At 42.1% G+C, this 25,450-nt stretch overlaps 1 protein-coding gene across 9 annotated transcripts in view; it reads left to right on the forward strand.

Moving 5' to 3' along the window:
• The window catches only part of Vwa3b (von Willebrand factor A domain containing 3B), a 192,190-nt gene that overhangs the window by 53,198 nt on the left and 113,542 nt on the right, over nt 1-25,450 (forward strand). For all 9 annotated transcript variants that reach the window (XM_005400703.2, XM_013522812.1, XM_005400704.2 and 6 more), the window contains 2 exons: nt 3,834-3,959; nt 22,255-22,451. In XM_005400703.2, the coding sequence (XP_005400760.1) occupies nt 3,834-3,959; nt 22,255-22,451 (323 nt within the window). The remainder of the gene's footprint in view (nt 1-3,833; nt 3,960-22,254; nt 22,452-25,450) is intronic.

Genomic DNA, 25,450 nt, shown 5'->3' on the forward strand with positions numbered 1-25,450 from the left:
TGAAGGAATAAAAATATCCTAACAAATACACATACGTTTAGAAAATAACACAAAAAGAATACAAACAATACAGAATCTCAGACAAGGTGATAGGAAATTAACTTAAATTTTTTAAAAAATAAAGCAAGCTAGTTCATTGAAGGGACAGCTTCGAGTTTGCTTTCTGATTATCAGTGAGCGCAGCAGTCCATAGCTGCCCATGTACAGTTACCGACCTGTGCGCTCACAGTCCTGCTCCTGCCTGCGCAGGGAGTGTGCCACTGTGGCCCCTGACGTGTACTTCCCTGTCCTTGGCTGGTCCAGAGCCAACTGTGTTTCCTTAGAGGCTTTTCCCCTGATGCCGACCTGTGGCCTGCCTGCTCTCAACATGTTACTGGTGAGTCTAGAGGAAAGCCTTGACTCATTTGAAACTTTTTAGAGAATCCTTGTGCTTAACACCTCACACTGAGGCCGGTGGCTAGACTAGCAGTCAAGAATCCTGTGTCGTAGGGTTCGCATTTGGCAGCGGTGTGCGATATTTTTGGAGTTTGAGCATGAAGCTCAGCACATGTCATGTTTTCTCCTTGGGCTGCTGATGGTTGCAAAGCCATGGTGGCCATCCGTCTCTGTCAGGGCTTGTCACCTACTCCTGCAGGCCCACATCTATTAATAGCCTCTCACTTGATCTAGCCAACTTCAGGAGGGCCAGAGTCTCAGTGTCCCTTGGTTTCTGCCCTGCCCACCTCCCGACATGTCTCCAGTCTGTCACTGCCTGTCTTGGAGGCTTAGGGTCAGTCCCTTGGCTCTGAGTCGATGAATCTCCAGGTTCCCCTAAACTGAATGGTGGTGTCATGTTCTATGGATGTAGGTTTGCAGAGCTATTATGTAGCCATAGTTGGGCAGTGGGGTCTCATCAAGAGCCTGGATAGTGTGCTACAGAGCTGCTTCCCACTTCAGGGCAACCCTACAGGACAGCCGGGTTGCTGCAGTCCAGCCCACCTGGGTTTAACTCTCTATTCTGCCCTTCATTCTTAGTGTGACATTGGCCTACCTGCTCTGCCTCAGTTTACTCAATGATAAAATGGGGACAAGAATGGAATTTTCCTGTAGAGTTGTGGTGATGAGAAATGAAAGGCCCAGATACAATGCCTGGCACATAACAGGTGCCTCTGAAAGGAACTTCTCATTAGAGAGTTTGGGCTCAGCTGTTGGCATTAATGATCACGTATCAGTGGTCTCTGAGCCAACTGTACATAGTCCGCAGAATGTATTTTGTTGTTAGTGGTGTTTAAATAAACTTTTTACTGGAGTAGAGTTTTTAAACTCAAAGTGTACATCTGCTAAACTCTTATCTGCATGACCACATTAGCAATCCCCAGAGCAAGGATTACCACTGGCCCCTTAAGTACCTCTAGGGTGGTGTCATTGCAAAAGGGTGGGTGGCATTTTCCAGCTGTGGTTGTGTCTTGGGTTTACTGCGGGTTTCACACACAACAGGCTCTGGTGAAGGTGCAGGGGTTCGGCTAGCTGACCAGGCAGAGCAGTGGGTAAGGCCATCTGTCATCAGCATTTGCGAGGTCCCCAGCAATTGTCCTTTCTTTTTTGCTTCTTTGAAAGAAAATACTGATGTTTCCAACTGAGACTTGGATGATGTAAGATTCCTTCTTGCCCTCTCACAAAGCATGTGTAGGGCAATTAGACAGCGGAAGGGCACTTTCTGACCACCTTTAACTTCAGATCTGGCAAGTTGTCAGCCCCAACATGGGTCTGTGCAGAGGCCACCAGCTCCATTCATCCAAGCTGGCTTGCTGGGTGGATGCAGAATAGGTCTCAGCAGGTTAGGCAGGCATTGCAAGTTCCCTGCCCCATCCACCCGTTACTTCTTAGTACATGGCCCAAATTTTACTTAGGGCTTCAGTGCACCTCTCCGAAAAGCTACACTTCCCAGTTTCCCTTACAACCATCTGGGGTCCTGTGCTGAGGCTCTGGGCATGCGTAAATCATGAAGCTGTTGCGTGGGACTCCTAGGAAGGGTGCTTAAGAGGAACTGATTCTACTAGGGGTGTGATTATTTGACTTTCTAGCGTTCCTTCTGTCTCTAGACGCTAATCCAGACTGCTGCTTGGAACCCTAGAGGCCATCTTCAATTCTGGAGTGACTTTAAGGGTGGAGGAGGTGCTAGGTTGAATGCGCTAGGAGGTAGAAAGAGCATGGACTCTTAAAACACTTTTTTTAAAGTTAAACTTTTTATTTTGAGATAATTGTAGGTTCACATACAGTTATAAGAAACAATACAGAGATACCCAAGTACCCTTTACCCAGTGTTATGGTTTAAACATGAGATATCCCCCAAAGACTCATGTATTGAGGACATTAATCCTCATCAGTGACTCAATCCATCATAGCTGAATGGGCTGTAAGGAGGTGGGGCCACATTAGAGGAAGTAGGTCACTGGGGGCATTTCTTTGAAGGGTGTACCCTGTCCCCATTCCCTTCCTTTCTGTCAGGTTCCTCTCCTGGGCTGTGCTTTCTGTCTACTGTGAGGTGAACAGCTTTCCTCTATCATGTTCTTCTACCATGATGTTTCTGCCTTGGAGCCAGCTGACCATTGACTGAACCTGCTGAAACCATAAGCCAAATTACACCTCTCCTCTTAAACTGTGTATGTCACTTGTGTATATCATAAATACGACCAATACATCCCTTGCAAAATTATAGTACATCATCACATCTAAGATCTTAATCCTGATACAGTTAAAATCCCTTATAGTGTACTTTTAGCATCACATCCCTTGTCTATATACCCTCCTTATCCTCTGGAAATCACTAGTATATTAGGACCTGGACATTGATGAAGGCAGAACTTGATTCTAGCTCTGAACCCATAAGCTTTTATTTTGTTTCATTGACTGGGTGACATAGGTATCTATTTTAATTAAGCCATCTCCTTTTAAAAAAAATCATACAACCAAACATAACCCTTTACTAAGACAACAGTGGCCCGGAAAAGGAGGCCAAAGAATCACTATTATGTTAGATAAAATACTCATGAAGTTGGTTTCAAAGAAGTAGCAAATCTCAGCTAAATCAAGGAAAGGTTATGGCTTGTTACTTTCATGTACTGCTGAACTTCTTTCCCATGTGACAGTGAGCCTGAATGTTATGAAGTGATTTTGACTGTTTTGATTCCTTATCTATAATTTATCTTAAAGTATTCTGTGCAGTACAAACATTTTCTTTACAAGAATTTATTACACTCTAAATCTGCCTTTATGATTTCTGGAAGTGACAGTATTTCCTTGGGAAATTCAGCTAGGTGTCTCAGAGAGAAATTAGTGGAGAAAGTGGATGTCTAGAAATGTTCTAGAAACTTGGTTGGGATGTGCTAGATATTCCGTGTGCTGAGACACTGGAGAGTCTCAGCAGGTGATTCACACTGTTATGTCATGATTCAGATCTAGGATGTCCCCCAAAAGTCTCATGTGTTCAGTGCTTGGGCTTTTGGAAGGTGATTGGATCATGGGAGCACTGTATCCCATAGTGGATAAATCTATTGATGAGTTCATAGCTAAATGTGTTGTTAGGAGGTGGGGCCTGGTCAGAAGAGATATGTTCCTGTGGCATACTTTGGAGGATATATCTCCCTCCCTGGTCACTCCTTGGTTGCCGCAAGGAGAGCAGCTTTCCTCCACCAGACTCTGCCACCATTATATTTCTGCCTTGGAGCCAGCCAACCATGGACTGAATCCCCTAAACCATGAACAAAATTAAACATCTCCTTTAGGTTATGGGTGTTGGGTATTGTGTTCTAGCAGTAGGAAAACCGACTAATATATTGCATTTCCCTTTCCAGGGGCTGGAGTCAGAGAGGACGTGTTTCTCATTTGGAAGGAGTTGGAGGAAGCCTGTAGCACTCTGGCCCAGGTCCAGATGCTGGTGGCTGAGCCTCTGAAGTCCAGTGTGGCCTCAACAGACTGGGGTACGTGTTCTTTATGGTCCCTATATGAAAGAGTCATAAATGTCAATTGTTGGGGATAGGAAGTTGTTTCTGTATTCTTATTAGTCAGAGTACCTTGGCTGAGCTCTGAGAAGAGCCTCCAGAACCATTCTGTTGCGTGTGTGTATGTACACGTATGCATGTACATGCATTGTTTGTACATTGTCACAAAATAACCAGAGCTGGAAAGTAGTTAAAGTTGTATAAACATTCCTCAGGAACTACTGCAAGAGGAGAAGCAGGCCACAGTACAGAACTGAGCTCAATTCTGAATATAACATGGATAAGTAGGCATTTATAGCTCTGGAGCAGAGGTGAGGGTCAGTAGTTGAAAAATTACAAAGAGAGAACTTCAGGGGTAAGAAGGATTTTTTTTTTGGTGCTGGGAATTGAACTCAGAACCTTGTGCTCGCCAGGCAGGCACTATGCCACTGAGCTATATCCCCCCAATGGTAAGAAGGATTCTGGCTAAACTGATCTACAGGACTCTTGCTAAAGGCAAGCCAAAATCATCAGATATCCTCTGGGGATGGTGGGAATGAGGAATTTTGTGAGATATCAAGGGTGATCAGATACTGAGAGCAGGAAATTCTGGATACTCTGATGTGGCAGGACTTAGGCCAAAGTCCAGCTGTGCAAAGATGAGCACTGTGGTTATGGTGGAGGGTTACTTTGATTGGTTTCGAGATCCACCAGGGGATTGGTGGAGCACATTTCTGTGTGTGGCTAGCTGGGTCATGGAGGCATGGCCTTGGGATCTATGTCTGGTCCCTGGCCACTTCCTCTCTGGCACTGATCCCCTGCTCTGCCTCCTGGCCTCCATGAATTAAGCAGGTTTGTTCTGCCACACCCTTCTTGTCATGATGTTCCTACCTTGGAGCCAGCCAACCATGTACTGAATGCCCCCAAACCAGAATCACATTGTGGCAGGCAGTTATCTGACTCATCCTCAGATAATCACATGGAAAGCTAAGTTAATTTTTTCACATCTTGTTGAAGGCCATTGCTCTTCTGGAGCAGGACCTAGAACCTTACTACAGAAGGCTGGCCAGGCCAGGGAAGGGGTATGGACTGTTTCAAAGGGAAAGGGTAAATGTGGGTTTGCAACATTAATATTAAAGGGAATTGGTCTTGAGCTTAGGGCTCTTTCAGGTAATTTGAAGTAGCACTTGGAATTTTAGCATTCAGAAGACCAACCAGCCCTCTTTAAATAGTAATGATAGCAATGATGACCACTAGGTGAGCACTTCCTGTGGGTCAGGAGTGGCCCCTTTTATTTAGACCATTTGCCCTTATAACTCCAGAGGAAGTTACAATTGCTTTCTCCAGTTGACAGGTGAGGAAATCAAGGCACAGAGAAGTTAAGTAATTGGTGCACAATCACACAGCTTCCAAATGTGGGGTCTGGTGTTGAATTAAAAATGTAGACCAGGGGCTTCCACATCTGGTTATACATATTTTTTTAGTATGAGGGATTGAACCCAGGGCATTTGCACTGAGCTACATCCCAAGCCTGGTTTTTAGATATTTTATTTTGAGACAAAGCCTCACTAATTTGCTCAGGCTGGGCTCAAACTTGCAATTCTGAGTGCTGGGATTACAGGTGTGCACCACCATGCCCAGTTCTGATTATACTTTAAAGAATTAGTAGTGATGAGGTATTCATCTGAACTCTACTTTTCCAGTTACTAATTAGTATCTCTGCTATCCTGAAAAAATGAAAGTGCTGGCCTGATATTTGATGTGGTCCAGCCCTTGCTGCAGCATAGAAGCAAGCTCAGTGAATTTTTATTAGTGAATGACATTGAGACTACAAGGAATATTTTCTCTCTTCTTTTTTTGTCAACCAAAGCATTTTTCACAACAAAGAGCACACATTTTGAAATAAGAGAGACTTAGTTATAAATCCCAACTCCATTATTATCCTGGTCATCTCTTAATCTTACTTTATTCTTCTGCAAAATACTATAATTCTATCAATATGGTGGGCTTATTGTAAAAATTAAATAAAATCATGCATGCTTTGCAGCAAGAAGTTACTTAATGTCTTGCATATTTTCCCTTGCATCATTAGGGGCATTGATACTCTGATTCTCCTGCAAGAATTCTTGAGGTAGGAGAGGATTTTACTCTGCAAGGCACTGGTTTCCCTGAGGGTACACCTTACAAAAATAATAGCTAAAGCTGAAAGCACACAGCTTACATGTCAGGCTCTGTTCTAGGCACTTCACACATTTAACTCATTGAATCCTTACCGCACATCTTCTGAGATAGGTCCTGCTGCACTGTTATCTCCTTTTTGGGTTAATTAACTCATCCCAAGCCCTAGTAAGGGATGTAGCCTGGTAAGCTAGTAAGTGATGTAGCCTGGATTCAAAATCTGTTGGTATCCATCTCCCACTGCCAGAAAATCCATTGGAATTTTTTAAAGCTCCCAGGTGAATAGAGTGAGCAACAATGTCTAGAACCACTTGAAGGCTGTGGTGCCTCCCAGCACTGCCTGTGTTATGGAGGTCTTCACAGGGGCTGAGAGCAAGGAGGCCAGGCTGGCTGGGGACAAGGATGCAGCTGAAGAGGAGAAATGGGGACAGGGACATTGTTATGGTTTATATCTAGGTGTCCCCTGAAGCTTCATGTGATCATACCCAGGACCTTTGAACGGTGACTGGATTATAGGGGCATTAGAGCTGACCTGCTGTTGGGAGGTAGCACCTGGTCTGAAGAGGAAGGTCACTGTAGGTGTGACCTAGCAGGTTCTATGTCCCTTCCTGGCTGCTCGGTTTACTCTGTCTGCTTCCTGTCCGTCATGCCCCTCTGCCATGCTTCCCTGCCTTGGAGCCAGCCAGTTGAAACTGAAACACCAGCCCAAATAAACCTTTCCTTCCCGAAGCTGTGCGTGTTGGGTATTTTGTCCCAGCAACAAGGGAAGTGACTAAGGCAGACATGTTTAGAAGGAGGGAGAGGTTTAGGCATGGGTGAGCTTGCCCTGTGTGACTCAATAAGTTTCTGCTGACAGTGGCTTCCTTCTGTGACTTCGTGTCCCTACTTGGGCGTGGGGTACGAGCATCTGTGGTTGCTTTGCCAGGACCGCTGTTATGGGGGTTCCAAAGGAGGGGCCTAGTCAGGCTTAGCTGGAGGGGCTGCTCGCGGGTAGAGACACTCCATCCAAGAACCCACGTGATCTCCTGTCATCCTGAGATAATGAAAACAAGGCAGGGAATTCAGGCTAAAGTGAACATTTTTGCCAGGCAAAGAGGATGATGATCCTGCTGCTAAGGTGTTTGTTTGGGTAAAGTGGTAAAGATTGAATTTATTGCCCACTCCCATTATATAAAAATTCTCCAGAGAACAAAATCTGACAAAAATATGTAAAACAATGTTTTCACAGCCACTGAACACAAGCAATGAAGGTTAATAATCCCGGGCAAAAAAAGGGAGCTGTAGATTTTCCCAGCTGACTGCCTTGAAAGAATGTCCAGGCCATGGTACACGCAGGAGGAACTCAGGCAGAGCACCGCAAATGTCCTGAGTTTGGGAGGTAGGACGGAAGAGCTGAGTATGGAGAGACCAAGGCAGCTAGGTTTCAAAGAACAAATCCAGAGAGAGATGTGGGGGGTATGATGGGTGAGGAGGAAGAGAAGACTCCAGAAATCTGCAGAGGGTTGCCTTGAAAGTTCTACTTAGCTTGTGCATTTAAGAAAATTACTTCATGCTACAGAAAGAGCCCTTGGAAATAAGTAAAAGGAAAAAGCTTAGAGTTTATGCAGACCCACGTGAAGTACTTCTCCCTAGCCTGAAAACTTTATGATTTATGGGATTCTGGATAGACTACTTGAGAAGGTCTTCTCTGAGTAATGGAGAATGATTAGCCTTAAGCTAAGCACCTCTCTGGAACTCCTAAAAGTCATCAAAGCAAGACATGTGAAGAACAAATTATTTCTAGGTAACATAACTACATCTTAGAATAAAGTTCAAGAAGATTTATAGGAGCACAAACCATCCAGTAACCCAACAAGGTAAATTCATGACTGGTATTCAATCAAAGCTTACCAGGCATGAAAAGAAGCAGGAAAATGTGATTCTAGATAAAGAGAAAAATCAATTGATCAGAACTGACTGCCATCATTAGACCCGGAACTGGGTAAAACTGAAGGCCCTGTTCATAACCCAGAGCTCACAGACTGAGTCTCTAGATAAGTCCTGGTGTCAGACAGAAACCCATCCTCCTATGAGACAGGCTCAAATTTTGCTCTATACCATTTCTGGCCAGGTCTGTGAAAGCCGCCGAGGCTGAGAGATTCTGGGGTGACCTAGCTTAGTATCAGCTGTGGTGGCCAGGGGACTATCTCCACTGCCAGTCCTCCACACTCAGGCACCACAACTGTTGCCACACCATTGCTTGTAGACAGGGATCTGGAACTGTCCCAAAACTTGGCAGAAATCTGTACCCCAAAAGGATGAACTTGAGTTCCAACCTGTGTCACTGCCAGCCATGGCACGGAGCTTGGTGCTCCCCTGCAACTTTAGGTTCTCGCATCTGTGAGATTCAGGCTTCATCCAGCTTAGCATCAGTCCAGGCAGCAAAGTGCCTGCCTTCACCAGCAGTACCTCAACTCAGGTAGCATAAGATGGTGCAAGACCTCATTTACTGGGGGTTTAGGACAAGTAGTTAGAATAAGACTGTCCTAAAACTTAGTGGTAGGCTGGAGAAAGCTAACACTGTGTAGACTCTAGACTAGACTGTGGAAGGAGTTTCTGGGCCAGCTTTAGAACCAAGAGAAAACTATCAGACTTCAATTACTCTAGCATCACCCATGACTGTTTGCAGAGGTCTTGGGCTATGAGACCACTTCAACAATACGAAGTCCATAGCTGTGTGTGTCTTCATCCTGCCCTGGTGTTGTGCTGGTCTTGGTGGGCTATAAGTTCAGGATGTGACACAGCTTCACGGCACTGGTGGTTACAAATGTGACATAGGATCCTTGAGTTGGTCCATCTATAATGATTCTGCTTAGAGTTGCGCAGCATTAAGCAGCACCTGACCACAGGCCAGTAACAGTGCATGAAGAACCTGGGGCTACCTTAGTCCCAGGAAGATAACTGTGTGGACAGACTGTCCTTCCTAAATATTCTCCTAGTTCTTTCTGGACAACACACCAAGAGAGCATTTGGGAAAAACCTAGGCTTGGATTGTCCTTTAGTACTGAAATCCTGACAACACAATGGCAGGCTCCTAGCAAATCTGGACCTGAGTGTGATTCAGTACTGCAACAGTGGAAATGTCTATAGGACTTGAGAAAATAAGCAGCCTACTTAGAATTTCTGGAAGGTCAGGCACAAAGAAGCCACATTTAGAAGACTGGAACAAATACCTAATCCTTTAATACCCAGGCTGTGTTGTATACCAACAAACACCCGGAGGTTTCAGAAAACCACAACCCCACTTACTAAGGTGCCAGAAGTAGACTAGATAGTAATCACAGTGGGAAAACCCTCAGATAGGGAACTTAAAACTACTCCTGTATGGAACTCAGTAAGCTTGAAGAAAACACGGAGAAATATCTTAACATTCTAACAGAAAACTTAACAAGGAGATGATAGCAACATCTTAAAATCAGAAATTCTTTAGCTGAAAAACACATGTCTTTAATTACCTTGAATGTAAATGTATTAAAAACTTTAAAGACATAAAATGACTAGTGGATTTTTTAAAAAACAAGACACATTTATATGTTGTTTACAAGCACCTTACGTTGCCTTTAAGGACACACACAGACTGACAGAAAAGGATGGGGTAAAATGTTCCATGCAAATGGAATTCAAAAGAAAGCAGGACTTGCCACACTTGTGGAAGCTAAACTAAACTTTAAATTAAAAGTAGTAAAAAGGGACAAGACAAGTCACTGTATTATGATAAAGGGGTGAACTTGGCAAGAGGAAATTATATATCCCCAATATGGGAGCACTAAAATATGTAAAAATTAATAGATCTAAAGGAAGAGATAGACTCCACTAAAGTAATAAAGTAATAGCTGGGAACTTTAAAGCTCCATTTTTATGAATGAACAGGTTATCCAGACGGAAAATCGACAAAGAAACAGCAGAGATAAATTGTACCCTGGACCACATGGATTGAACAGACATCTATAGAGCATTCTGTCAAACAACTGCCAAATACACATTTTTTGCCATTAGTACATGAAACATTCTCCAGGGTAGACTGTATCATAGGCTACAAAGCAAGTCTCAACACATTTTAAAAAGTTGAAATCATATTGTATGTCTTTTTCTGGTCACAATGAAATAAAATCAAGAATCGATAATAACAAAAGTTTTGGAAGTCATATAAATATGTGGAAATTAAACAGCTTACTATTGAACAGCCAATATATCAAGGAAGAAATCAAGATCATATTAAATTTTTTCTGGAAATAAATAAAAAGAATAAGATAGCAAAATCTGTGGGATATGATAAGAGTAGTACTAAGAGGGACGTTTATAGCAAACAATGGCCACATCAAAAGAAAGACCTACAATTTTAAAAATCTATGACACCATCTCAAGGAACTAGAAAAACAAGAACAAACAACTCAACATTAGTAGAAGGAAGAAAACCAATAAAACTCAAAGTAGAAATAAATGGAATGGAGACTAAAAAGTAATACAAAAGGTCAATGAAATAAAGAGCTGGTTTTCTAAAAGATAAACAAAATATATAAGCCCTTAACTACTCTAAGAAAAAGAGAATCAAATCAATAAAATCTGAGATGAAAAGTGATGTTGCAACTGGCATTGCAGAGATACAAGGACCATTAGAGAATATTATGAACAAATACCTGCCAACAAATTTGATTAACTAGAAGAGGACAAATTGTTAGACACATAACCTAACCAAGATGAAATGATGAAGTAGTAGAAAATCTGAACAGACCAATAACAAGTGAAAAGGTTCAATAAATAATAAAAAACTTTTCAACAAAGAAAAGCCCAGGACCAGATGACTTCGCTGCTGAATCCTATCAAACATTTAAAGAAGCTTAATACCAATTCTCTTCAAGTTATTCCAAAAAATAGAAGAGGAAGGAATTCTTCCAAACAACTATGAGGTCAGTGGAACCAGATAAAGGTAGAACAACGACAAAAAGAAAACTACAGGCCAGTATCCTTGATGGACCTAGACACAAAAATTCTCAATAAAATATGAGTAAACCAAATCTAATAGTGCATTACAAAGATTATTCACCATGATCAAGTAGATTCATCTTAGGTATGCAAGAATTTTTCAGTATGTGCAAGACAATAAAACTAATACACCACATCAATATAATGAAGGAAACCCTATGTGGTTGTATCAGTAAATGTGGGAATGGTGTTTGATAAAATTTAATATCCTTCATGATAAAACCTCTGAGCTAATTAGGTATAATTAGGAATGTTCCTAATAAGGAACACACTACATCATAATAAAAACCATTTATAATAAGCCAACAGCTGGCATTATACTGAATGGGGAAAAGCTGAAATCATTTTCTCTATGATCTGGAACAAGACAAGGATGCCCACTGTCATTTAAATAGTTCAACATAGTTCTGGAACTCCTCGCCAGAGCAATCAGGCAAAAGCAAGCAAGCAACCAAGCAAGCAAGAAAGAAAGAAACAAAGGGACATTCAATTTTGAAAAGAAGTCAGATCGCTACTTTTGAAGATGGCATTATCTTCTATATAGAAAACCCAAAAAACTCCATCAAAGAATTACTGGAAGTAACAAATGAATGCAGCAAGGTTGCAGGATAAAAACTAAACCTGCCTGTAATCGTTTATGTCTAGATGTTCCCCAAAAGCCTCATGTACTCATAGGTGGGGCTTTAGGGAAGTGATTGGATCATGGGGTGTGATACTCATCAGTAGATGAGCCTACTGATAAGTTTATAGTTTATAGTGATGTTGCGAGGTGTAGCCAGGTGGGAAGAGGTGGGTCACTGTGGGCGTGGCCTGGAAGGGTGTGTACTCCTCCTCCCTTTATCCCTCATTGCTTCCTGCCTCCCATGCCATGAACTGCTTCTCCTCTGCCATGCCCCCTTCTCTTGGAACCAGCCAACTACGGGCTAAAACCGCTACAAATTGTGAGCCAAAATAAGCCTCTCCTTCTTTAGCTTGTGGGTTTTGGCTCAGAAATAGTGATGAATTCGGAACAGGAGGCAGGGAGCAGACCATGCTGACTATAGAGACCATGGTACAGGTGTCAGCCCTCAATTTAATACCAGTGTTCAGTCACTAGGGGATTTTAATCAGGGTAATAAGACAAGATTTGCATTTAAAAATCACTTTGGCCACAGGGTGAGAAACAAGTTGGAGAGGAGGGCGAAAATAAGGATGGAGAAAGAGAGAGTTAAGATTCTCATGAAGGGCTGGCATCCTGGGCTGGAGTGGTACCACATGAAAAAGGCAATACACCAGCAGATATGTGGGTAGACGCAGTTGCTGAAGGGAGGATTCGAAGTTGAAGGCAGGACTTGGGGGTGAAGGAGATTGAGGTACCAAAAGTAGGTTCCTAGGTGATCCGGTGTCATCCCCTAAGATGAGAGATTCCTGGGGGACAATCAGGCCTGTGAGGAAAGATGATAAGTTTTGTTTGGAACCACTGGGACTGGAGTGTCATTGGGAGGCTCCATAGCGAGGTAAGGGAGGCAACTGACACTGCAGTCCTGGAATTCAGGAACACACTGTTGGGGTGAAGGAAACACTCTTGGGGTACAGGTAAATATGGGCACATCAAGGGGGACCCCCATGTTTCTGAATCTATGACCCCCAGTTCTTTGGATTCTGATGTCCACATAGAGAAGACCCTATCTTTTAAGCTTTCTGTTCTGCACCAATAAATGGTAGATGTCCCATAGTATACTAGATGAAGACTACTTACCAACATTGTGATTTATAATTTGGGGGTAGAACGCACTAATTTACTGTGTACTTTTATATGTACTCTCTCTAGAGTGTCTTCCTAAAGAAGACTGCTCAGTGAGATCTGGGGCAGGGCGCAGCTGGTTTCTTATGCAACCAGAAGTAAATGACATGCTTGTCAAAGTGCTCCCACTCCAGGCAAAGCAAAGAATAAATTAGCATTCCTTCCCGGAAGTCTTGTTTTCTCCAGCATACCTTATACCTTTAAGGTCTCCTTACTATCAAGTGAATATTAAGAAGCCTGATTAATAAGCTGAGAACATTGGAAAGGATCAAGACCGTGTTTACTCAGACATGCACTTTCTCATGGATAGTGAGCTCTGTATTTTCCCCACAAAAACACACAGGAAAATGACTGCATTATCACAGCACACAATGCTTCCACAACTCAGAATTAAGAATGTGAGAAATTATTTGGACGATTAGAACGCATTTGCAGTTGCAGTGCATTTAGTTTAGGAAAGAATGTAGAAGGTATGATGAAACATCAAAGTTAAAATCATGTTAAAAAGTGATTGAAGAAAAGCACGACAAATCCAATAAATATGTTCAATATTTTTGAACCCTTTAATTATGAAAAGGGTAAGGTGAACATAGTAAAGATCTCCAAAGTTCCCTTCTCCATCAAATCTGTGAGGAAGTTGTCAGAGTTGACGTTTCCTACCTGAACTTTGGAATTAACCACAGGTACTCAGCCATCTGCAGTGTTTATTCAAGAAAAGTGACTGACTCTCAATAAGAACAGTGAGCTTGTGACATTTTTGACTTGTCCTATTCATGCTGCACCCCGCATCCATCTGGGTCCTCACTAACCTTGAAGACAAGTAGCCTGCAGTCATCACAGTAGAAATCAGCAGCCACGGGATGGAGGCAGAATCAGGTAGAGCTCTTTAAAGCTCCGGGAATTCTCATTACTTGATCTGAGTGCTCATTATCTGGAAGACTCCACTTGCAAGGCTGTCTTGATTTGACTCCCTCGGAATTTGCAAGAAGGAAAAACCTTTTTTTCTGGGGACAGTTGTAAAAAATAAAAGGTAGTTTACTAACTTTGTTGCTCTCTAAGGTTGTGGATAACAGTCAGGACAAAAAATAGGTTAACCTAAAAGCCTAAGAGGAAAAGCTGGAGATTCAGTATCCATTGGTATTTGAAGATCTCTGATATGTTCCTAGAAGTCTGCAAGATGGTGTCCACGGGCAGAGCTCTGTGTACTCCCAGTCTGTGTATATGCTTAGGAAGAGACTCAGGAAGGACCTGAGTGATCACCTGGAAATGACCTTGAGGCACTGCATGAGTGGGAAGTGAAGGTTAAGGCAGAGTTGTAAGTTGCTGCAGGCTTGAAAGCATGGTTCAGCACACACACGGAGCCCCTAGACAAAGAGCAGTGCAAAGCATTCATATGAGTGGCTGCTAATTATTAGCTGATCGGTGAGCTAAAGGAGCAGATTGCAGGGGCTACACATGACAAAGAATATAGATATAACAGAATTCAGAATTCACTACACACACACAAGCAAACATAACTCACGAAAATCTCTGGGCAGGGGAGGGTAATTTGACTTCTGAATTATCATAGTTTGTTATTTGAGATGTCCAGTTGTCAACAGAAAGTTTTGATTGAATTCTCACGAAGAAATAAAGAGCACCAATAAAGATACCTACACAAGCAAACATGAAAACAGAATAGATGCAATTTCTCTTTGTAATTCTTTTTTTCTCCTATCCGACTTAAAAGACAACTTCATAGCAATAAGCCCAACAACTTCAGGCAATAACTTAAATCTGCACTGATGGACACACATGTATTGAATTATAATTTAAATGGAGGAGGAAAAGCATGGAGTTATATAGAGTCAATGTTTTTGTGTACAGATGTGTGCCATAGAACAGCATTTTGTCCAATGATGGATCACATAGATGATGGTGGTCCCAGAAGATTATAGTGGAGCTGAAAATCCATCAGTTAATGGCATCATACTCACATTGTGTCACCATGGCTTGTAGTATTCAGTGCAGTGACAGGTGGTCCCAGGGTTGTAGCCTAGGCATATAGTAAGCTATATCATCTAGGCTTATGTAGCTACACTTGAGAAGGTTCACAAAATGACAAAATTGTCTAACAGTGCATTTCTCAGAACATATCCATCACCAAGTGGTACTTGACTGTACCACTGAAGTTGATAACAATATAAACTAGACTGTGATAAATTAAAATATTAATTATTATCTCCAAGGCAGCTACTAAGAAAATTTTTGAAGAAAAGAATAAATACATGCCAAGAGAATTAAAATGGTGGACTAGAAAGTAGATATTTAACACAAAAGAAGGCACTTACATATGCAGGGGAAAATAACAGAATAGCAGACATAAATCCTATGATTTATTACATTGAGTGTACGTGTGTTTAATATGTCAACTGAATAGCAGAGATACAGCTAAAGTAGTGCCTAAAAAGAGGTTCATTTCAATAAATACCTGTTTTAAAAAAAGATTACAAGTCAATGCTTTAATCTTCTCCCCTAAGGTATTAGAAGAGCAAAATAAACAGAAAACAAGTGGAAGGAAGTGACAAAGATTGGAGAATATGTAAATTGAGACTAAAAGCAATAGAGATAAATGAAATTTTATCAAATTTTGGTTCTCTAAAAGATTAACAAAAATTGACAAATCCTTAACTAGAGATTAACAGAAAGGAGAGAGAGAGAAAAAGAGAGAGACAGAGAGAAAGAAGAGAGAAAAAAGAGAAGGGAAAGACTGAATTATAGCACTAAAATCAGGAATGAAAGAATAAAAGAAAGACCTGACCACAAGCCATTCAGAAATGAAACTGATTATAAGATATTATTTTGAATAATTGAATTAATTGCATGTTTACAAGAGAAATGGCCTAGATGAAAGGGAAAAACTCCTAGGAAAGCCCAAACTTCCAAAGCTGACTCAAGAAGAAATGGAGATTCTGCACAGAATTCTGTCATAAGAAACTTAGTAATAAAAAGAAAAATCTGTTCCATAAAGACCTTAACAGGATGGCTTCACCAGTGAGTTCTTTTAAGCATTCAGAGAAGAATTAACACAAATTTTTCACAAAGTCTTTGAAAACACAGACAAGGAAAGAATACTTTCTAACTAATCCATGAAACCAGTGTTACCTAAATACCAAAGATAATACAGGAAAACTACAGTATTTTCATGCATAGAGATGCAAAAAAATTCTCAGCGAAGTACTAGTAAATGAAATAATATTGTATTTAGAGAAGAATTACTCTACTTGACCCAGTGGGATTTATACTCAGAATTCAAGCAGGGTCAACATAGAAAAATCAATTCATATTGCATACATACTGATAGAATAAAGATCAGAAACTACATAATCATCTCAATAGGTACAGAAAAATCTCTTGACAAAATCTAACAGCTCTCATGATTAAAAGAAAGAAAACCTCAAGATACTAAGAATATAAGGCAACCTTCTCAGCTTGATAAAGACAATCTCTGAAATACCACCACCATTATACTTATGGGAAAAGACTTACAGCTTTCCCTCTAATATCAAGACAAATATAAGGGTGCCTGCTATTTTGCTACTTCTCTGGATAGCCACTAAATACCTAAGCCAGTAGAACTAGTAAAAGAAAGAAGTAAAAGTAGATATACCAGAAAGTAAGATGTATGTCTACCTGTGGATGACATAATCGTGTACATAGAAATTTTTATGGGACCCACAAAGAAGCTTTTGGAGCTAATAAATGAGTTCGATGTGGTTGCAGGATAGAAGGTCAATAAATAATAAATTATATTTCTATATAATAGAAGTGGGCAATCTGAAAATAAAACTTAAAAAACAATTCTATTTATAATAGCATCAAAAGAGTAAAATAAAAATGTAAATATTATAAACAAATTTAACAAAAGAAGTATAAGACTAGTACACTAAAAATATTTACAGAATATCATTGAAATTAATAGGCCATAAAAAATGGAAAGATACCAATGTTTATGAAGACCTACTACTGTTAAGAAGGCCATACTTCCCAGATTGACCTATATGTTCCCCTCAACCCTTACAAAACCCCACCTGGATTTTTGGCAGAAATTTACAAGCATTCCTAAATTAATACAGAATTGCCAGGGGCACAGAATAGCCACCAAGTCTTTGAAAATAACAATGTTGGAAGACGTATATTTACTATTTTCAAAATCTATTACAAAGTTATAGTAATGAGGACAGTGACTCACTGGTCTAGACTATGCTGGATGTATAGACCAGTAGAATAAGGTTGACAGAAATAGACCCATACATTTATTGTCAATTGATTTTTGACAAGAGTGCCAAGACATTTCAATGGGGAAAGAATCATCTGTCAATAAATGCTGCAGGGACAATCAGATATCAACACCCAATGAATGTAGCTGGACTCCTACCTCACACCATAAACAAAAACTCAAAATAGATCAAAGAACTCAACATAAGCAATAAAACTCCAGTGAAACTTCTAGATGAAAACCAAAGTGCAAATGTTCATGATGTCATGTTGGCAATAGTTTCTTGGTTGTGACAGTTAAAGAAAGAACCAAGGATAAAATAGATAAATTGGACTTTGAAAAATTTACAAAGTTGTATGCTTCAATGGACACTATCAAGAAAGTAAAAGGACAAGCCACAGATGGAAATATTTGCAAATTACAAAGTTGATAAGGTTGTAGATCCAAAGACTCTTACAGTTCAACAATAAAAAGACCGGATTCTCACCATTTACCACGTGAGTTTCAGGTCTTTCAGGCTAAATTTTCCAAACTTTGTTAATCTCTCATCACTTCTTCATCTCAGTTGTTCCATTTTGTACCAAATATCTTGAAATGGTCTGTGTTTATCTTGCCATGTCATGGCTATTTTAAAAGAAAGTTGCACAGGGCAAAATCTGATGCTTACCTCACTGACCCTCAACTATTTTCAATTTATTTTAAATATCCCCTTAGATGTATGCACACTAAAATGTGGCTTTTGTAATTCTTTGGCTGTCCACACCCGCTTCGTGGTTTCTTCTTGTCTTCCTGTGGGTTTATCAGTAAACTAAAATGACTCTCACTCCTTATTTCTCAGCAATCCGCTGCAGGTGTTGAGGAGTTCAGAAATTCTTCCTGCAGCTGCGTCATTCACAGGCTACATCTAAGTAATTTCTTAAAGTTTCTTTCTTTGAGAATTATGAGGCAGAAGAGAAAGTGAGAGAAATGTAGAGCCATGTCTTTGAGAGGGTGTGAGCTTCTCTTCCGTGTTCCTGTGTTCTTTTCATTATGGGTATTTTATGATCTTTATTCCTACATCTGCTTCTTTTTACCACATTTTATTTCCTTTCTCTCCCTTCCCCTCTACTGCCTGAAGATGACAGGAATTCAGAACTCTTGAAGTTAGAACCATTTTCCCCTGATTTATAAACGGTTGGGCAAACCGCAAAGCTCTTCATTACAACAGAGGTTTTACTTTGCTTTTCCAAGCAGTACAAGGTGGAAGTAAGTATGATTTTACAATATTCCAGGGGAGAAAGAGCCTAGAATTCACTAAAACTATTTCCTATTCTCCCATTAAGTTAATGGTTATAAACTCTAATAGGCTTCCCCTAGATTATATGGCAGATTCTAAAACTGCCTGTTTGGATACAGTTACAGACTTGACATTTGATTTCAGCTCCATCACTGGACTTTGGCCCTCATGCAGGCAGCCCCAAATCACTCCTAAGAACGTTTGCCTCAGTCTCCCCATGGACTTGTTCTGTAGGATGTCACCGGGTTTCTGTCCCCTGTATCTCTCATCCTCCCAGCCTGGTACCCTGCCATACTGGGCTCATAGGCTCAGCACAGAAAGCACAAGACAACAGGTCCCGCAGACGCTGTGTAGCTGCTCAGGGACCAGCTGCTCTCTCACCCCGTTCTGTCACCACCTGTCCCCTGGGCTTCAGAGCAAGCCAGGCTTCATCTCACCTTCAGAGGACCCACAGCCCTGCAGCTACCATCTGCTGTACTGGCTCAGCATGGCTGAAACCTCACCCACGTCTCCACCAGGCGAGTCTGGATTTCTTTTGCTGATAGTTGCTGTCTTTCTCCTCCCTTCCCAGCTGTCCTCAATTCTGTTTTCCTTCTCACCTTCCTCCCTTTCTTGCTTCATTCTTTCCTCCCTTTCCTTCCTTCCTTCCTCCTTCCCTTCCTCCCTCCCTTCCTGTCTTCCTTCCTTCCCTCCTTCCTTCTTCTCTCCCTCCTTTTCTTCCTTCCACTTTCTTTTTCAACTAACCCACAGCATCCTTTTCCTATGGTGGCCAAGGGTTGGTTCAGTGCTTCATGACAACCGATAGAGTGTCAGACAATATATATCAAGCTGTGTGCTACAAAACCCAAGCCCTCCACCTGGTCCTGGGCAGAAAGACTGGGACCAAATAGCTCTGGGATCCTGCCTGTAGTGAGCCTCCTTGTGCATTTTCAGGAGAGTCTTAGGCACAATCTGTGATGAAGAACCCCTTGAAACTGTATTTCACACTCCCCTGACTTTTTGCCTAAGGAGCTACTTTCTGAGTTATAGCCCCTGGCAAACAGTGGAGACGGTTTGTGGGACCTGCTGTGGAAACACCACTGTACAGGTCTAGCTTACTCATTCGCTGGTAGTTCTCTTGAATGGCGCAGTAACCTGGCATAGCAGGAATGAGGTGCCAGATGTAATTTTCAAGGGAGGAGCACAGGGAAGGGCAGTTATGGGGATGGTAAATCCCTGATGGCTGGGAGCCTTTGGGGAGCTGGATTTTGAAGATAGGGGGAAAGACAGGGGGAGAGAGTGGATACTGCTAAATTTTATGTCAAGTTTATCATTTTGCTTATGGCCCTGTCTATAGCAGTGATGATTTTAAAAAGCATCGGCCAGAATGGTTTATTCCTTGAAAAATGCTCTGAGATTGATACATAGGATGGACAGGACCAGGCAAATAAATTCTGGGGGTGTAGATGTGCTCTGCCATCTGCTTCCCTTGTTCACCAGTGAAAGAAAATATTTAGCAATCTGTCGAGCGAGCAAGCGAGCGAGAAAGTGGAACGGGAAAGCTGTGAGCTCACACCTCTATAGTAAATGAAGGCTCTGTAGGTGAGAATCCATGTAACACTTTTAATTAAAATGACTGCAGGGGAATGGAAAGACGCTTGGTAAATGATGCTAATGAGCACATGATGCCCTTCCCCTCCTCTCCTTGGGAAAATGAGGCTCAGGTGCTAATTGGTGTCATTAGCACTGAAACGGAAGATTTCACTTCTTTCTTGCTTTCTTTAGCTTTGGAGCACCTAGCTCTTTGTTTTTGATTGCTTGGCTGCCCCCTTTTCCTTTATGAACGTCCAAGGTGTTTGGAGATTTTTACCTGAACCCCCATTTCAGATGGTAATTGGGAGCCTGAGTTGTGTCTTCCAGAGGCTGCGCAACCTGGTCCAGGGTGAAGCAAGGAGTTAAGAGATTGGTCTCCGGCTCTTTGAAAACCTTTGTGAGAATTGGTTCGAGTGTGTTTTTAGGAAGCTCTTTTATAGACAACTTGAACTTATACTTGATACCAGGCTCTTGTCTTTTTCTCATCAACCCAGGATAGATCAAAAACATGTGACCGGATGTATGTTACCATGGAAGTAATGGAAGAAGAATTTATTTCCTACTACTATGATACACCTATTGACCAGGAAAAAGGGAGAAAGGAAAGACTTAGTAATTAACAATAATTGAGGAAACGTAGTCACAGAAAGATTTCTCCCTGCCAAAAACAGCTTCCTGCTTTTCACTTTTTCCTTGGGCGGCAGGGCAGCTTTGCAGAGAACCTCCGGGATGAGAAGATGTGGGAGCCTCTGACCTGAGCCCCCTGGAAGGAAGGTTGAGAGGACCCCGCAGGTCTCCTTGGAAACCACCAGCTGCCATTCCACATGGTGCTTAGGGTGGCTTCTGATGCGGTGCTGGCTTAAAGTTCAAAAGCTGAAACAAGTTTCTTTGATAAGTTCTGCCTCCAGTATGCTTCAGATGGATTCTTTCAAAGATGTTCTGTTAAAGTGCAAGGACATGACTCACAGGAAGCACACACATGGGTGGCTTTACATATTACAAAGAAATAATTGGCTCTAGAGTTGTGTCTCTGTATATCTTATTCTAATTATATAGCCCTTAAATACAGTGAGGGGGAAGTGGATAATATTTTATTTCCCTAATATTGATCACTAATTTTTACAGTCAGTGCTCCATATCCTCAGGTTTCACATCTGAGGATTCAACCAAATAGAGATTGGAAATATTTGGGGAAAAATGTATCAGCATTGAAGATGTACAGACTTTTAAAAGATCATTATTCCCTAAATAATAGAATTGTTTATACAGAATTTATGTTGCATTAGATATAAGTCATCTAAAGACTTTTTAAAGCATATAAGAGAATGTACTTAAATTCTATGTAATGCCACACCATTTTATTCAAGGGAATTAAGCACCTGCAGATTTCAGTACCTATGAGGGCTCCTGGTTCCAATGGCCCCCAGAAGGCGTCATTGTACAGGTGACCTCTGGAACACACCAAAGAATGTGCCGTGAATGCCATACTTGGGCAATTAGCATTCTAGGTTCTACCGTAACCCGTGAACCTAAGGTGACCTGTCCCTGATACAGCTCTGGGCCTCTGAACTGATGAATAAGGTTTTTGAGTCTGTAGAGCTAAAGGGCTGTGCTCTGAACAGCAGCGAATTCACCAAAGTGACGAGGAGCTTCATGGGGAGCAGCCCAGCAGCCTTTGCAGGCTGAGAGACTTCACGGCCCCAAGTTGTATGCTCTGCTTCTCTTTGTCCTCCATTATAGACCACTTTGGTGTGACTGTTCCCACAAACTGCTGCCTCTTACTGAGGAAAGCTGAGCAGACATGATCTTCCAACTGCAGGTGAAGCTGTCTGCCTAAGCTCAGAGAAGTCAAAAGGGGTGACTCATTCGACTGGACCAAGCTTGTAGGTGACAGAATCAGGCCTTGAACCTAGAGCTTCTGACCTTGAATTTTAATGCTCTTCTAACTCACAGCTTTGGTCTATCATCCAACTCCACGCAGGCATGAGCCAGGCAATTTATGTAGAGGAGGAAATGAGGGAAAAAGTAGATTCCTGCCACCCGGTGTTGTGAGCTGACTCCTTGCCAGTCCTGCTTTTTCCTGAAATGAAGCAGGACCTCTGGGATCTAATGGAGACTATGCCCAGCGTGGTGACATGAGGTTTGGAGTGTGATGTGAATGGCTAATGCAGTGTGAATGGCTGATGAACTATGATCCCCAAAACAGAGTCAGGAGCAACATCTGTCCAGAACGAGTCAAATCCAGAAGACACCTGGGACTCTGAGAAGTGGCTACAGAAATATGGCTTGAAGGCCCAGAAGCTGGCATTTTACGATGTCCTTGCTGACTGCTCCTTCCGCCACGCTGATGGAGTCGTTGATATAAAAGCCAAGCCCGAGGACGAGTCTGTGCAGACCAGTGCGGTAGGTGGAGTAAACTCTGGATGGGGCCTTCCCTGGATGGCCTGGGTGGGTGAGGCCTCCCTCAGATCAGAAGCCAAGAGTGGGGCCACACCGAAAGGCAGCAGGGAGGAAAACCAGGTCTTCCTTCTGCTTTGTACCTTCTTCTTTAAACGCTACCCGTGGGAGTGGAGAGCAAATCTGTAAGTGGTTTCTAGTCTGTTTTGTGTTGCTATAACAGAATACCAGAGCCTGGGTACTTTACAAAGAAAAAAGATTTCGTTAGCTCACAGTTTTGGAGGGGAAAGTCTGAGATCAGGCAGCCTATCTGTTGGTCTTTGGTGAGGGTCCCCTGACTAAGTGATAACACAGCAAAAAAGGAAAAAGAGAACTAGCTATGTGCAAATGGGGACTGAGTGTATGGCCTGGTGTGGCTCTTGTGAGAACTCACCGTGCATGATCAGCATGAATCTCCCTCCAAGACACCACTCCAATCTTCCACTAAGTCCACCTTTTACAGCTCAACCCCCTTTTGAACCTGCCTCACTGGCAACAAAGCATCTAGGCACAAAACTTTGGGGGACACACTGAAGCCATTTCTGAGCCATAACACTGGGTATGAGTTAGTAGACATCATTGGGTGGGCCTGTAGAAGTCCAGGCACTATGATTCCCTCCATTATTCAACGTTGTGTCAAAAGAGAGGCCCTTTTCCCCCATGTTAAATGAAAGGGAGAAACTGCTGATGAATATTCCAAAATCAGGCATTTCTATGACCCTCTTGATTTATCACTCTTTTTTTTTTTTGATCTTTTTGAGACAGAGTCTTGCTATATATGCAGTTCAGGCTGGACTTGAACTCACTTTGTAGCCCAGGCTGGCCTCTAACTCACAGCGATCCTCCTGTCTCAACCTCCCTAGTGCTGGGATTATAGGCATGCGCCACTATGCCCGGCATTTATCACTGTCTTAAGGGCGCATTATTTGAACAAGCACCCACTGGCATACAATGGATTCCCAGTTAAAGTGAAATCAGGTTCTCCAAAGGGTGATAGCAATGGATTCCACTTCTATTGAAAACCTTGAAAGCTGTAGTTCCTTTTGTGCCAATGAGTCTAATGGAATGGAGCTTCTTGTTGTGCCTGACCAGCCCCCAGTGGAAGGATAATGCTCAATAGCAGTGGCTTCCAAACTCCAGAATCATGTACCTTCATCAAGAGGTCTGAGGTGAGGCCCCAACTTTGCATGAATAATACCTTAGTCCATTTTGTGTCACTATGACAAAATAACTGAGGCTGGGAAATTTATAAAGAAAAGATGTTGATGTAGCTCACATTTCTGGAGGCCAAAAAGCCAGGCGCTAGCATCTGTTAGTTTCTGGTGAGGACCTCATACTGCTCCAACTCATGGCCAAAAAGTGGGAGGAAAGTTATCTTGAGTAGCAGAGCACCAGAGGGAGAGAGAGAGACAGACAGAGACAGAGAGACAGAGAGTGACAGAGACAGAGAGAGACCCACTATAACAACCCACTCTCAGGGTAACTGATCCAGTTCAGAGAGACCTAACTCTCTCCTGCAAGATAAAGTCTCACCCCTCCTAATGACCTAGTCATCTCTTAAAGGAGCCAGCTCCCAGCAGTCACACCAGGCACCAAGCTCAGTATGACAGAGACCCCCATAATCACCCCCATGCCATACTGCAGCTGCTGGCCCAGGGCTGTACTTTGACAAACATCCGTGTGTAGAACAGACACCACAAGACATCAGAGGTGCAGAAAGACTGAGAAATGTCATGATATGAAACAGAAAATCAGGGTAAAGTGAGAAGTCTGGATTTATAAAGCCAATGGAAAGCTCTTTCAGGAGGTGGCAAATGCCAGGCTTGGAGATGTGTGCTGGCAATCCCAGCACTTGGGAGACTGAGGCAAGAGGGATGCCATGAGTTCAAGGCCTGTGTGGGCTCCATAGTGAGTTCAAAGCCAGCCTGAACTACATAGCGAAACCCTGTCTCAAAAAACAAAACAAAAGGAGATGGTGAAGTCCCAGGGGCTGTAAGACGCATGTTCCAGAGAAGATCTGTGGAGACAAGCGGGGAGGAGCCTAGCATCTCTCCAGACACTGTGGCAGTTAGGGTATTTATTCTCAAAGGCTGGAGTTCAGTGTCAGGATCATTACTGAGATGTCTGTGGATCCAACAGAGAGGGAACTCCAGGGCCCTTGGCCATTCTTGTGCTGGCTGCCCGCTGAGCTCCACAGGCCCTCTCTCCTCACGCTGTGCTCCTGCCTTCCAACTGCGCGCGTTCACAGTGAACTGCAGGGGGGCAATACAAAAACTGAATTAGAAAAATGCAGAATTGACGCAAGACTTGTTTCCTGGTGTATCCTAGGATGCAGTGCAGGGCAAATCTCATTTGCAGGTTTCCTCCCCCACCACACTTCTCTAGTTCTGTAGACATTATTCAGTAACGTTCAGGAAATCATGCATAACTAAATTTTCATTTTAAAAATACATCAGACCCTGGGTATTTAAAAATATTAATCTTTGTCAATTTGGACATAGCTTACTACAGACTCCTGACAAAGCAGCAGGCCCAGAGCTAGCTTAGATTGATTTCTTTACTCTTTGACAAGTGTAAATTAAATTTTACAGGGTCTGTTTGAAGAATTTGACTTATAAGAGGGTAATTTTACTTCACATTTCTTGTACTAATGAATAATAATATGGTAAGGGTTGACAATTATATAGTACAGCTAATGTCCTTCACAAATACTGATGAAAAGAGAAAAATTTACATTTAGTGTTTAAGAATATTGGTCCCAAACTGGATTAACCCTTAAAATTATGATGTGTATAAAATAGGGAGAAGCTTCACCCGTTAAGTATGGAGATTTTTTAGGCTTTCCCAGCATTCTATTGGACTGAACCTCACCAAAATTTTTAACTGTAAAAACTGGTTTATGAGTACAGATCCAGAAAAGCCGTTTATACTGAGAAATAAATGACTTTTTTGGGTTTGTTGGCTGA

Source organism: Chinchilla lanigera, unplaced genomic scaffold (genome assembly GCF_000276665.1).
Source record: "Chinchilla lanigera isolate Chin_1 unplaced genomic scaffold, ChiLan1.0 scaffold00069, whole genome shotgun sequence".
Lineage (NCBI taxonomy): Eukaryota > Metazoa > Chordata > Mammalia > Rodentia > Chinchillidae > Chinchilla > Chinchilla lanigera.